Genomic DNA, 14076 nt, shown 5'->3' with positions numbered 1-14076 from the left:
TGAACTTGATGTTTACTTTTCCAAATCTCCAGGGACTTTGTTCTTTTCCTTGGTTATAGTTGATAACAAGCACTTCGCTCTGTGTCTGCGCATGGCTCTGTTTTTGCACATGGCTCTGTGTTCAAGTACAAAAAGTTTTGAATTTCAGCTGTGAATGAATTCGTTTTGAAGCTTCTGTTTTGCTTCACTGAACACAGTGCAAACCAAGGCAAGAATCTTAAGTAAAATCCAAACAGGAGCTCCCATTAAGAATACTTATGAGCAGCATTTTGTATATTCTGTTTTCTTTTGTCCTTATTCTGGGGAGGAAGAATCCTCATCTTCATCTTCTTCATCTTCATCATTGAATGAGCATGGGGTTTCTCCTCGTGATTCAGAGTAGCGTGATGTTGCGCTGCTGGACTGCTGACTGCCAGGGGCAGGAACCTGCCCAGTTGCTAAGGCCACTTCAGCATCCAAACACAACCCTGGATTCTCACTATCAAAACAACAGAAATGTTGAAGTTTAGAGGATTTCTCATAAAATTTTAGGCTTTCTTTTTGGCCTCAACTTTTCCTTAGTTAAAGAAATGCTACTAACAAGGAAAAAAACAAAAGCTTTACATTTAACACAGTTATTAGTTATGAAATCTGCTAAAATATTGGATAGTCACATAAAAAAAGATTATTGGGTGGCTTTTTCTTCATAACCAATGAGTAGAATTGCTCAAGCCGAAGAAAGCTTAAAGAAGAATAAATCCATCACAGCTTTGTCAATACTCGGAAACGTTTGCAATGTGAAATTAAGCTATGAAATGCCATGAGGAAGAATCTGTTCCAGAATACTCTCTAATTCCATTTTTTTTTTTAAGGTACAGGTATCCTCCAAGCAAAGTGTGGTTGTTGAGGTGATTTTTGGATTGGGTTTTTGTTGGTGGTGCTTGTTTTCTGTTTGGTTGATTTGGTTTTAATTTAAAACTATGATTAGACTGTGTGGACTAAACTGCTTTCATGAGAGCTTAAGCAGTAGTGCATTTGGACACCAGACATTCTTTTGTATTTTTCAGGCTTTTTTCCACATGCAATTACCTATTTGTAGTCCATGCCCAGGCAGGAATTTAAGGTTAATCAGGAAATTATATGTCCTTATAATAAGGGCTTGGAAGTGGTTCTATTCTTTTGAAACACAGACACAAAATAGCCAGTATGTTCAAAATTCAAAGCATGTTATTTGACCTTTCAAATATAATTATCGAAGAAGGCAGAATAAGACTTTTTCACATTCCAAAATCAACCATAATAGAAAACATCTCATTCCCTGCATGTAAACAGTATGAAATAGTGAGGTTACTGAAAGTACCACAAGCATATATCACTATCCTTGAATAAAAAATGATTTTATTTACCTCGATTTAGCATCAGAATTGCCTCCTGCTCCCTCTAAATGTGAAACTGCTTGTGCTGAACTTGAAAGTAACCCTTGGTTTATCCATGAAAATCCTGCAGACATATCTAGAAGAAAGCATAATTGCATTTACAATAGTTACTTAAATTTTTTCCTCCTTTTACAATCTTAAACTTTGCATTCTCTTTGTGGTTGGGATTCCTTAGTTTAGAAGAGAAGGTACCCATAGATTGAGTTGATTTTTATACTGTAGATGTGTCCTGTTTAATCAAGATGAAATCATATACATATATATATATATACACACACGTATGTATACACCCCCCAGTGTTTGTAGATGCACTCAAGTCTTGCATTCCCTCACCCTCAGTACTGTGGTTATTTCTATGAAGCTTTTCCCTGCGTCTGAAGAGAATTCACACCGCAGATGACCCTGGCTAGTAGCCGTATGAAATCACAGGTTTACACTTCAGGGGTATTTTTTTTTGGGGGGTGTGTGTGTGTGTGTGTGTGTTTTTAATTTGGTTTTTAGATAAGGTGTTTCTATTGACCTACCCAAATTCCTTCTCAGCACAAAGCTAAAATCAAACTAAAGTTATTGGGACTGTCTAGGTTTTTTTCATAGCGCTTGCATGTGATGCCAGCTGGATGTAACCAGGAGTTACAGTTCTCACCATTATTTTCTGTGCCTCACCAGACCTCTGTTCTGTACAGCACAATGGCAGTAAAATGGGATTATACTATTTATATTTTATCTAGAGTGGTTCTATAATAGCAGATAAGAGGAATAACTAGACGTGTTTGTTACGTACACTTTCTCATTTGTCCTTCTGTGTTCTTGTTAAGTTTTGGCTCCTTGAGGTTTGCTAGTGCACTGCCTGGCATAGGGACTCTTTTAAGCCGGTTGTCACAGCCACGTAACTGGCTCAGTGTCCCCTGGGATTCACAGGCTGCCTTGTTCTGTGCTGCAGAGACTTGTTAGAGCAAGGTGTTTCACTGATGTGTTCCAAAGCAAGGCTGAGGTCCCAGCCAGCAGACTGGAACACGACAGAAAACAGTAAGTGGCAGCTTTAGGGTGATCTATGAGGACAGAATAGATGAGCACAGTTGAATATGGACATAGCTGGATGGCTCTCATTAAGACCGCCCTAAATTCAGGTTCGCTTTTACAGAGAACATGTTCTGACAGCCTCCTCCTGACTTTGCAGGAGGCAGCCGAACCATTTGGAATGACTGCATTGCATTTAGATTAGTAAAGTGGATTAGAGATGTTTCACAGTGTTGTTTCCTGGTCTTTTGAAGGGCTGTACCTGTGTGTACATGCTCAATATTCCTGAAGAATAACAAGTCACTGCTAGCAGTCTTGCGTTTTACTAACGTTTTGGGCTAATAGCTAGTTAGCTTGTCTTTTGAAGAGCACGGTGAAGGCAAGTATGGATTTTACACATAGGGCAGAAAGAAGGTTCATAGGCGCATACCCCTACCTTGTACTTTCATTGCCTTATATTTCTAAATTCTATTTTCCAGTGGGCCCTGAGGAGCCAGGGAAAAGAAGTAGTTTGTGAAAGATGGGGAGTTTAAGAAGCCATTTCCTGTCTGGAAAGGACTGTCAAAATTGAAGTCTGCCTACCATGAGAAGACTTACTACTTCTAGCAGAGCGGATAAATTCCCAATAGCTACACTTAAGAACCAGGGAAAGCTGCTCAGAAAAAACTTTGCAAGATGGTACAGTCCAATCTAAGAGTGGCGTCCTTATTATGATGTAGGCATATCTTGCAGGACATACATATACTTGGTAGAAATTTGTACTTTACATGAGAAGCCTCTAAAGGAATACCCTTGATAGTCTTGAGTAGTTAATGCAAAAGTGCCCCATTGGATTACTGTTGATGGCTAGACAAGCTCATTCATTCAACGGGTGCTCTTATCTCTGCAGTCTCAACTCCAGCCCATTTTCTAGTCAAGGCTTGTTACGCAGGTAGTTTGCAGAGCATGTCTTCGTGCAGGGAAGAATAAAGTAGTGCTGTAATCTAGAGGTCCTGAACTGCACCACTTTCTCTGCCCACTGCCTTATTGGGATACGTACAAGTGGGATGGTGTTACCACAACTATTATTGCCTCAGAATTTTTATTTCCTTTTTTTTTAATCTGTAGTCTCCTTTCTGTGAGTGAGGACTCGACCGACAAAGGCAGGTCTTGCTTTTGCATGAACTGCCTGTAGTACAGGCATGGCTTAAAAGGCACAGGATACTTTGGGTATGGTTCTACAAGAGTTTATGCTTGTCTCAGTCTGTTTTATTTCTGTTCATCCAGCAATCTCACTCCCTCCTTTGTACTTGAACTGTTCCGTTTTGAGCCCTGAGCTAGATAGTTCTACACGTTAAATTGTCAGAAACTCCTCTGCCAGATAAAAAGCCTGCAGGTTAGTACCTGGAACCAGCTCATGAAGAAAGCGGGGGAAAGTAACTCAGTCAAAATGGAGAAATGGACAGTAATGTCTAATTAGGACTGTGCCCCTGGGATGCCGTCTTAAGCTGGTTCAAGTGCTGTGTTAGAAATAACATTGCTCTTTCCATAGTAAGAAGCCGGCAAGTACCGTGGTTGTAGCACAGTCTGTTGTGTGTCCCTCACTCAGCGAATGCAACACTTCAGTGTTAACTTTTACTTTAAATTATGGTTAAGATGCTGTATCCTCTACTCTTGCTCCCTTTTGGGAAACAAGAAGGGTCAAATCCTGTAGGCTTTAAAAGTCTGCATCAATTATGACAATAGAGCAATATAAAAATGTGTTACAAATATCATTTAAGGTACACATAATATTTTACTTTATGGTGCTAATATGCCTTGCTTCTGCTGATTCCTGTGGCAGTCAGGCACCTGAGACGCTGCCAATGTAATACTTAAAATATGTATTAAAAAAACCCTAACACTTTTTTTTGCTAAGACATAATGAAACCTATAGAAAACCTAGAAGACACTATTTTTATCAAGTGAGGGCACTTGAAGAATGGCTAACACACATGATCCTCTTGCAAAGAAAATACATTAATAAGGTTTTGATGCACACAACATCAGTCCAGCAGTTCCGAGCAAATTATCTGGCATGTTTAATGCAACTAGAAGTTACTTTCTTTTTTTTTTTTTTTTAAAGATGACATGGTCCAAGTGTTTTGTCAATTTAAAATTTCTTTCATTGAACTGGATTAGACTTGGATTCTTCCAACTGTTTCTGCAGTCCTATTAGCAAGCATTACAATACAAACTACTGTTAGTGTTCAGAAGTCAGTAATTATCTGGAAAAAAGATAACCAGGCGAAGGTCAAACTAACATCGTATGGGAAATGACTTACCTACTTAGACATATTAGAACAGGACTGGTTTCTAGAGCAGCTGAGTTCATGGAGTCAGCCAGCGGGGGAGGACTTTAGTCTTGATTGTAAGAAATTTACCCAGTGAATAAATAAGAAACCTTGATTTGAAGCCTGTGTACTTAAAAGTGCCATCATGAGAACGATGGAAGTAACCGTGAATTCTAAAACCCAGTGATGAGTCTTCCATGCCACTACTCTTGCAGTCTAAGAAACAACGCCTAAAGCCTGCCAAGGTTAAAATGGTATAAATGTACATAGTCTAGTAACAACAACTCTGGACTAACTTTGTCAGAGGCTGAAACAGCTGAATGTAACCTGTGTCTGAAGAAAAACATTACTTGCCTCAATGCATTTTGAGTAAAAAATAAAATCAATACATTGCCTATGGTTAAAATTCTAAATGGGTTTCTGGCTGCAACTGGGGAAATAGCCCTAATACAACCTTCTTTAAGAATATGCAGTCTTAGAATCTGGGTTTTTTTCTGTTTAGTTTCTTTGAAACAGAGTAGTACTTGTTTCTCACTCGCACAAGAACATCCTGGTTGTTTTGCCTTTAGTGCTTTCAATAAAAAACCCCATGAGCAGTACATTGGTGTGACTGAATTTTTTGCAAAAGAATCTGAAGTGAACTAATCGCTAGTTTAGACATGTACTTTTATGCTTAATCTTTAAAAGCTGGTTTTACTTAGCAAATAGTGTTATGACCCAGGGTTTTTTGCAAATGTGAAGAAACCCCATTCTCTAAAGATAATGCGGATTTAAAATGAAACAGAAATTTTAGTTTGCTCCTTTCTTCTTTTTTACGCTAGTGGTAAATATGTGGTAAATAATTTTTAGTCGAATGAACCTGCAAGGAACAAGCCACAGTGTCTTTCAAAGTCTCTTTTTGGCACCAGTGCAGCCTTATGAAGACTTGGTGTAGAATTTCAAAATGGACCAAAATTAAAATCTTAGTTTTAAAACCCACAGAACAAGGGGACCGGAAAAATGCAAACAAGTGTTGCTAAACAAGCACATTTGATGTAGTTTGAAATGTTAAGCCATTTAAAATGTACTAATTTTAGTGAATGCAACTGAATTGTAATTTACATCCAGCAATGTTTTGACATACAAATTTTAAGAAACTGCTTCATTCTTAATTGTCTCACATAATAAAATCAAGTATACAAAACCACATGCTCAGCTTCCTGTCTATTTAACTATATTTTTCTTAGCAAAAGAAAATAGCATTTTTAATATAAAGCCTGCATTTAAAAGATCCTGACGTGAAAACTGAATGTTGCCAAGAGAAAGGCATCAACTTTAAGAAATTTTTTTTTTTTTTTTTAAATTAAGTCAAATGTTTGAAGTTTCCAAGGTCCCTGTGTGAAAGACAGAGTTTTACACTACTGTAATTTATACAAGACCAAAGCCTTGTCGGTAGAGGAGTTGGGGCAATAGCTTTGTTCCGTCTTTCCTCAAAAATGAAGGTCTGTACACAAGAATTCCTTGGGTAACACTTTCTTTACAGATGAAGTCCCTCCAGAAACTTGAGAAAATGTTGGGCTAAATTTAAGCTTTGGGTAGAGCAAGAAGAATGCAGTCTGACAATTACTAAAGGAAGTGATTATAGACTTCTAGCAGCTCTAGTCCAATGATGTGAGGGTGAAGGAGATGTAGGTTTGAGTTTATTTAAATCCGACCTGTTCAAACAGTACGACTAGGGGAGGCAAAAGCCTCTGTATGGGACACTCTTGGTTTATTTAGAGAAGCTCAGTTCTCAATGGCACCCGCTGGCCATGTGTTCTATCTAATTATCACTGGTTTACATGTTAAGTAAGTGTGGAAATGACTGGACACAGGAGAGCCTACCATCCATATACTGAGAGTACAGGCAGCGTGTCTGCATGGACAGAGAGGTGGAGAATTCCTGGCAGAGCTCACCTGCCTCGAGCAGAGGGAAGTGGTAATGCAACCGGGTCACGTACAGGTTACGCTCAACCAGTTCAAGATGCTCTTTCTTTCTTTCCTTTTTCTCCTCTAACTTGGGAAGAGCCGCCGCCTTCCAGTTTGCTCCTCCACACCCCCACAGTTATTCAAAATTAATGCTAACCCATGAAAATCTGTTCTTGGTGTCAAATTAGTTATTTAAGAAATAATTTATTGATAATGCAGCTCTCTCAGAAGTTTGTTGTTACAAATCAGCGTGAATTTACGTTTACAGGGCAATTATAATAAACCTTCCAAAATTAACTGTAAAGCAACTGGTTTAGGTACCAACCCTACTGGCTCCCATACAACTTCAAATGTTACATACTTATGTAGGTTAATATCATTAAATTTGCGCAGTTAACTAATGTTCTGCATTTGTTCAGGAACAATATTTAAAAGTCTCGTCTGACTTACCTGTGATGTAGCCTTCTAAGGCTTTTGGCACCAGGGATTTTGCAGTCCTTAGGTCCTCAGCTGAGCATTTGCCCGCCTCAAGCCCAAAGGACATTCCCATTCTCTTCAGCACCTCACTGTCGTCATGAATCTCAAAAGTGTTATCGAAATTAAAGAGGTATTCAAATCTGCATGTAAAAAGTCAAAGTGAGATGGATTTGAAAAGAGCACAGCTATGATTTTTTTGCCTATTTTTTTCCTTTTTTTTTTTTGGTATGCACTGAGGTAAGTGTCCAGATTCTTCATTATCTGTAAAGAGTCCTTAAAGGAAAAAAAAAAGTGCAGCAAATACTTTTTCTCTTCTCTTTCTGTGACTGGCACACGTACGGGGTTTAAAATGGCACTTTCTCAATTAAAGTAACTTCACCACTGCAGGGAGAAAGTCTAACATTTCTACCTCATTAAACAGATTGAAAGGGGAAGAGGGAGGCCTTCCTAAACCTGAACCTTCACTTGTACTAAATCCAGTACTTTTAAAGGCCACCTGCAGCCCTGTCACCAAAATAACTACTTTGTTTTTGCTTCTTTTACACTTCACTTTCTGTTCTAATATGCAACACTCCTCCTGGGAACTGGCCTATTTACCTTGGTAAAACTTTGCTTTTTGGATGCGTTTGGCTGCAGCCCGCAAAGCAGTCTCTTCACAGTCCTGTACGTTCACAACGTACCGCTTCTGCTGCAGGACTGAAAACGTCTTTCATTGCAAATAAAAGTGGAAATAGTGATATAAACTTACCAGAGCTTTAAGAAAAGCAGGGGCATCTAGACTGGCCTTATGCAATGATCACAGGCTATTAAAAGCCTGGACAGCACTGGTCCAGGGATTACAATATAAGGCCTGTTCCCAGTACCTCATCTTCTGCTGACAAAAGCTTTATCCCCAGAAAAGCAACCCATCCATGACACACGATCTTGAAAAGGTAACTCACTAGTGGGTCTTCCATGAGCTCTCCACGCTTGTGTCATGTGGATTTTTTTGAGTTTTTTTTTTATACTCATTTTTTTTCAATGCTCATTTTCTTATACCTGATCCAGTAAGTTTGTAAAAGTTACGTCTTTTGTGCCTATACGCAATATTTTCATCCAGAAATCTATATGCTTTGTACTGGGTGTGTCAGTTACAGGCATAATTTCTTTGTGACTCATGTGGTATTACTTGTAAAACCCATTGTTTATGCAGCTGTATTTATTTAAGTGTAACCACGTTAAAAGGGCAAATAAGATGTGTCCCTATACCTTTAATTGGTACAATGACATTCCTGCTGCCTAGACTGGTGCAGCGCAAGTCAGGTAACTGTTACAGTGTTTACACAAAGGGGGGCTGGGAGACCAGTGTCACACTAACTACCAGCCAGCCGTGTAGTTAACTAAGTAATAACTGAATTCAGCTATTATGGAAAAGGATTGAAGGCTGTATTTACTGATAGCTCTGCGTTTCTCCTCCCACATGTTGTGGTCAAATGCTGGATGCTAGAAAGGAGCCTAACTCCTTTTTTTCCCCCACAAGTTTCCAAACAAAGAAACCTACAGTCACATTTCTCCAGTACAGTTTCTAGCAGTCTCTGACACGAGAAGTCCCTACACTTGTACCTTTGCTGTTAATAAATATGGGTTTTCTTCCAGGGATTTGACATGACCCCTTTTGGAACTTACAAAAACTTCAACAACAACATCAAATGCTGTTGTTTGCACAGACTTTTACAACCCCACTTACATTCTTTTTGTCTAAAATCTGTCACATGGTATCTTCTCTTAATGTCTCTTAATTTTAACTGTAATAAGCAACTGTTAGCTGTTCTCTGCGCGCATTCTCCATGTCATCCATGGTTTTATAGACACCTGTGAATCCACAGTTCTCTCTTTTTTTTAGGCCAAAGAATCCATCTGTTCCGTCTGTGAAAGCCTTTTGCTAGCTTCAGGCATTCTCAATGCCCTCCTGTGTCTCTCTCCTGGTTATGCTATACTCTTTCCAAGAATAAGACAGCATATTGTATTCCAAATATAAAAAAGCACTATACGTACCTAATTTTACATTATATTTCTTACTGTTTTTCCTAACAACTCCTAGCATTATTTTGGCCATTATTGAGAAATCAACTTTTGTTCCCAGAGTCATCTGCTAGGCTGCCATCTTACTATTCAGCGCTAAAAGCTTGGTCCAGAGGCCCGTACTGTGTATGCAAAGTTTGGGTACAGTTCCTGTCCCTTCCCATGGTAAGTGCAAATTTGATCAACAATTAATTTAATCTGGATTTTCTACTCTTGTTACTACTGTGGTTGCATTAAATATTAAAAAACAAAACAAAACACCCCCCTGAAGTGACAGTAGCATATTTAAATACATAATTTCTTTTAGTAATCTAGAAAAATTTATCTCATTTACTCAAAGAAAAATTCCAGTCGACAAAGAAAATAAAAGTCTCAAAATTGATTCCATGAACACTCACTTATCACTGGATACGCTGCAGTCTATAACTGTTCTTTTGCTTGTGTTGACTATTAGGAAAGGCAGCTGTATTGTCGAGTTCAAAGCCGGAGGGCCTTGATTTCGTTGTTCATTTTGCTGATTTCTTTGTACCAAGTTTTTGAATGCTATTTGCTGTAGAAAGAAAGAAAGAAAAAATGATCACTGACAACAAAAGAGAAGACATCAGTGTTTCCAGGAAGTGGAACTCCATAGCTCTTATTTACCAACTCTCAATACCTTCAGTAATTTTCTGTTAAAAAGTTGTGGCCTGACTTTGTCTTTGCACTAGGGAAGCTCACCAGGAAGAGAAGTTAAACACAATTTTTTCCCACATACCCTAATGGCTATGCCCCCTCACAATCCCTGGAGAAGGAACAAGAAAGGAGCAGTAAAGCTTGGTGGGGAATGATTCCCCATTCCTTTTGAAAAGGCACTGGAGTTGCAGGTCTTCTCTATTATTTTACATGCATAATTACCTCAGACTAGGAGCTAGTTACACTCAACAAAAGTTAACAGCATTCCCCCACCTCCTGTGGTCCATATTCTCTCCCCCTCCTCACCCATCAACCTCTTTTTCTCTCTCAAAAGAGTGAGTTTTGAAATTCTCCGCTGCAAGTTTTTAAACAGGCGCTGTTCATGACACCACTTGCTCTCTACTGAATTCTTGTATCTGACTATGAAACTTGTGCTTTTAGGAAATGTTTGAAGGACTAGAAGTCAGTGTTCTTACGCACTTTGAGGCAACACTTAGTCCACTTAAGGGGAAGATGGATAGACAATCCCAAACCGTTTGACAATGCACATAATCAAGGAAATAATGACAGCTGCAGGGAGTACAACTGTCATTTTCAGACTAGTAGTTAAGAGGGCCTGAGTTGCCTTATTTTCACCATGATAATTTAATGTTACTCTTGTAGAAGCTGCTAATTTCTTAGGTCAGACATAGAATCAGAATTGTGCCCTAAGTAGAGAAACAGGTTTTGGTGATGAACAAAGGAGAAGCATCAGATGTTTAGAAGTTTCAGTGCACATCTAATTACATGAAAATTGTATCAATATAGTTACACTAGAAAAAAAATAGCCTTATTGCCTGTAACCTCACAAAAAACTTAGAGATTACTGGAAGTCCACACATACCAAAACACTTAGGAATGCTCATAACTGTATTTATAAAATGTTACTCTATAAGCAACGATGCACTTGAAATAGATTTCTGCAATCAAAGCCAAAACTCAAGTCACCTCAAAGGTGCATGTCAGAATGTAAACCAGCTGGATTTTCTAGCCTTCCATTCTTAGAACCCAGAAATGCCTCTCTCCCCCAAAACAGCTCTGTCCATATTTATACAAGTTCAGCTGTAAATTTCATACCTTAGAATCAAAAGAGAAATTTTGCAGTAGGAGCTACTCAGAGAAGGTAACTCTGGGGGGATTTGGAGTCAACAGAGGGGACTCATGAGCTGTTCCCGTTCCCACTAATACTGACAAAGCTCCAGAGAACCCTGGCAAAAGCCCATGGCAGGCAGACACAGCGTGCTGCTTTACAAGAGGTACGAATGAATCACAAACTCAGGGTAAGAGGTCCCCCTCTAGAACCCAGAAACGTCACAACCGTGAAACTTTTCTCCCTGGTATAGTCACAGCTGCTAAAAAAATCTAGAAAGAACTTCAGACGTTGCAACATGTTCAATTTGCACTTGATAATTTAATTTATGGAAAAAATAATTAAATATACCTGCAGCAGCAGTTCTTGTAGTTGGGCTCGCTTCTGTTTTATCCTTTCAATCCGCCTCTGTTTTTCTATCTTAAAAAATAAATGTAAATGCATCAAGATAATTACTTAGTTATCTTGTCTGTTCCACTGCCAAACTGAACAGGCTGTAGAACTACAGCAGTGCACTAGCACCATGACAAAAATCCAGACTTCCCTTGTAAAGGGTGGGGAATTCCAAGGCACGGTAAGCAAATTGCACAAGTTGTTTCAGCCCATTTGCCATATATTTTCTTCTTTTTTCAGACTAATCACAGTCACATGAGTTTCTTCATAAAATAGCTCTGCCAAACTGTCATGTCTTTCTTTGTCAACAATTTTAACTTCAGTAAAGAATCAATTATGACAAGAGCCTATTATTTCCCCACCCCTTCCTCCTCTTTTGTATTGTGCACGGAGCGTGGATTAGCACCAAATTAAACACTTGCTTGAGGGGCTGCTTTGGGTTTTTTTTTCCCCACCTGCCCTTGACTCTTTTGGAGTGGTGATGTCCCTCCCGCTGTGCCAGCTACAAGCCATTAACTGTGGAGACTGGGCTCAGGATCATCAGCTGCATCTTTCCAGTGACCTCCACTTTTTGTTTGGACTATTCATTTGAGACTTGATTAAAGTAACAAGATCTCAGGAACAAAAAGGTAGAGACAACATTTTCTATATGAGCACAGAATCCTTTTCTTGTAACAGTTTTGTCAATGCCAGTTTACGGGGCAAAGCTATCCTCAACCTACGGATGCGGTGTTTGGGACAGCAGCAGCCCTGGATGCCTCCTCACACTGCAGGTACAACCAACAGTATTTTAAATAGTGTTCTGGGGCAACACTGAAGAACTGGACCGTGGTCATCATGTTTAAAAGGTGTTTTTCCTCATCATCCTGTTCATGCCAGCAGCACTGTATCACTGCTCCCAAAAATATTAAACTCTTAAATTACCTTTTTGTTCAACCATTGAAACTGAATGATGCAGCCTTTTAAAACTTAGCTGGCCTAACCCCCCACCCCCCGGTTTTATTTGCAGTGCTGCTTTGTAGCGGTGTGTCTCCCCTGCCCACTTTAATGTTTAAAATATGCTTCACAGCACAGTAGATGACTTACTTTGCTGGGACACATATGTAACTCTTAAAACAGGTATCATTTAGACCTGGTTTCTATATAACAAGCTTTTTTGTACTAATTTCTCATTTTTGTACCAGAAATATTACTATAGAATTACACTGTAAGAAGAGATGGCATTTTATACAGCTGTAAAAGCAAAATTAATTTGGATTTCCATAGCATGAAAATGCAGCTTTATTTTCTATTCCTTTCTCTATGTCATAGGAAGCAACATTTTAAGAAAACATGCCCGGCTTCCATTTTGTGCATATGGAATTAGAGCCTGAAACAGTGAACAGCACATGATCCTTGTAGATGACAATGAAATCCAAGTTCCGTATTTGTAAGAATAACCTATACTGAAGAGAACGCATTCACATGAATGCATGTAAAATGTAGATTTATCTGTATATTTAAAAAAAAAAAAAAGACTCCTGGAGTATAATGCTTAAGCACACGCATACTCCTTGGGTAGATTTATTTTCCAACTTGCTGTAATGGACAAGAACAGTAAAAGCTTTTTTCTTACCACATCTAAAAAGACAATTGATGTTAACGAACCTGCACAAAACCCATTGTTCTGTACTGCAGAGGCCCCCCATCCACTTTTTAAGGTATTTAATGTCCCAAGTATCACAAATATAGTACATATTAAGATGTATCTACAGTCATTACAGCACGCTGCAGTAAATACAGTAACTGTGCTTTTTATTTATAGAGCATTTGGCCTGAAGGACAAGCAACATTAGTGCATATAAATTCTGGCATCCCTGCAAAAACATGGTAACTCTTAGCCTGCTGGAAAAATAATGGAAAGAACCAATAAGTAAAACTTCATTTTTTCCCCTGCCAGTTCATCACTAGTATTTAACATCCTAGCAGGAATTATTTTTCAATTAATTTCCTTTGAATGGCATTTCCAAGTACAGACATTAATAGAAAATTGGTCTCCTTTCAAATGTACGATATTTTCATCTGGTTAATTCAGGCTACTACAGCCTTTAGTCTTAAAAGTAATCCCTGATTTAATCAATGTCCATTTTTGTAAGGTAAACAGGGTTTTTTTAAACTTCATGTAATACATACTAATGTAATGTACACTAAATAAAACTGAACTAGGCATAAACAAACATATCCCTTCAGTTTATTCATATATCAGAAGTTGTATTTTCATAGTGTGCAAGAATCAAAACCACTCAGGTTCAAATTGAGAAAAAAACCCTTTTTCTAAAGTAGAGCAGCTCCATTCTCACAACCTGGGAACTCTACAGAATTTCCCATCTTCCTCACATTACCTCTAGATTCTGACATTCCTGAGCGGAGTTTGTAGGAAGGCCAATCCATCTGATTTCCTTCTTCTCCTTTGAAATTATGTTCATTGCCATCAGGACATTAAGAGCATCATAAACTCTCCGTCTAATATTTTTCTGATCATAAGCCTGCTAAGGAAACAACGGAGCATTAATTGCAACAGAAGGATTTGAAAAGAAAAAAAAAAAAGACTGAACACATGAACACATTCTTCATAGACATGTAGAAAGCCAAAATGGCAGTTCAGGTCAGAGTG

At 38.6% G+C, this 14076-nt stretch overlaps 1 protein-coding gene across 4 annotated transcripts in view; it reads right to left on the bottom strand.

Moving 5' to 3' along the window:
* Positions 1-294: 294 nt before the first annotated feature.
* TFDP2 (transcription factor Dp-2) overlaps positions 295-14076 on the bottom strand; it is a 40897-nt gene continuing 27115 nt past the window's right edge. For 3 of the 4 annotated variants that reach the window (XM_074153140.1, XM_074153141.1, XM_074153142.1), the window contains 6 exons: positions 13805-13948; positions 11382-11450; positions 9628-9779; positions 7142-7308; positions 1386-1491; positions 295-478 (listed from right to left, as the gene is read on the bottom strand). In XM_074153140.1, the coding sequence (XP_074009241.1) occupies positions 295-478; positions 1386-1491; positions 7142-7308; positions 9628-9779; positions 11382-11450; positions 13805-13948 (822 nt within the window). Of the gene's footprint in view, positions 479-1385; positions 1492-7141; positions 7309-9627; positions 9780-11381; positions 11451-13804; positions 13952-14076 lie in introns of all 4 variants that reach the window. The other variant, XM_074153143.1, reaches the window with a different exon arrangement.

The sequence above is a fragment of the Numenius arquata genome, chromosome 9, assembly GCF_964106895.1.
Source record: "Numenius arquata chromosome 9, bNumArq3.hap1.1, whole genome shotgun sequence".
Classification (NCBI taxonomy): domain Eukaryota; kingdom Metazoa; phylum Chordata; class Aves; order Charadriiformes; family Scolopacidae; genus Numenius; species Numenius arquata.
This window is presented reverse-complemented; position numbering and strand designations above follow the sequence as displayed.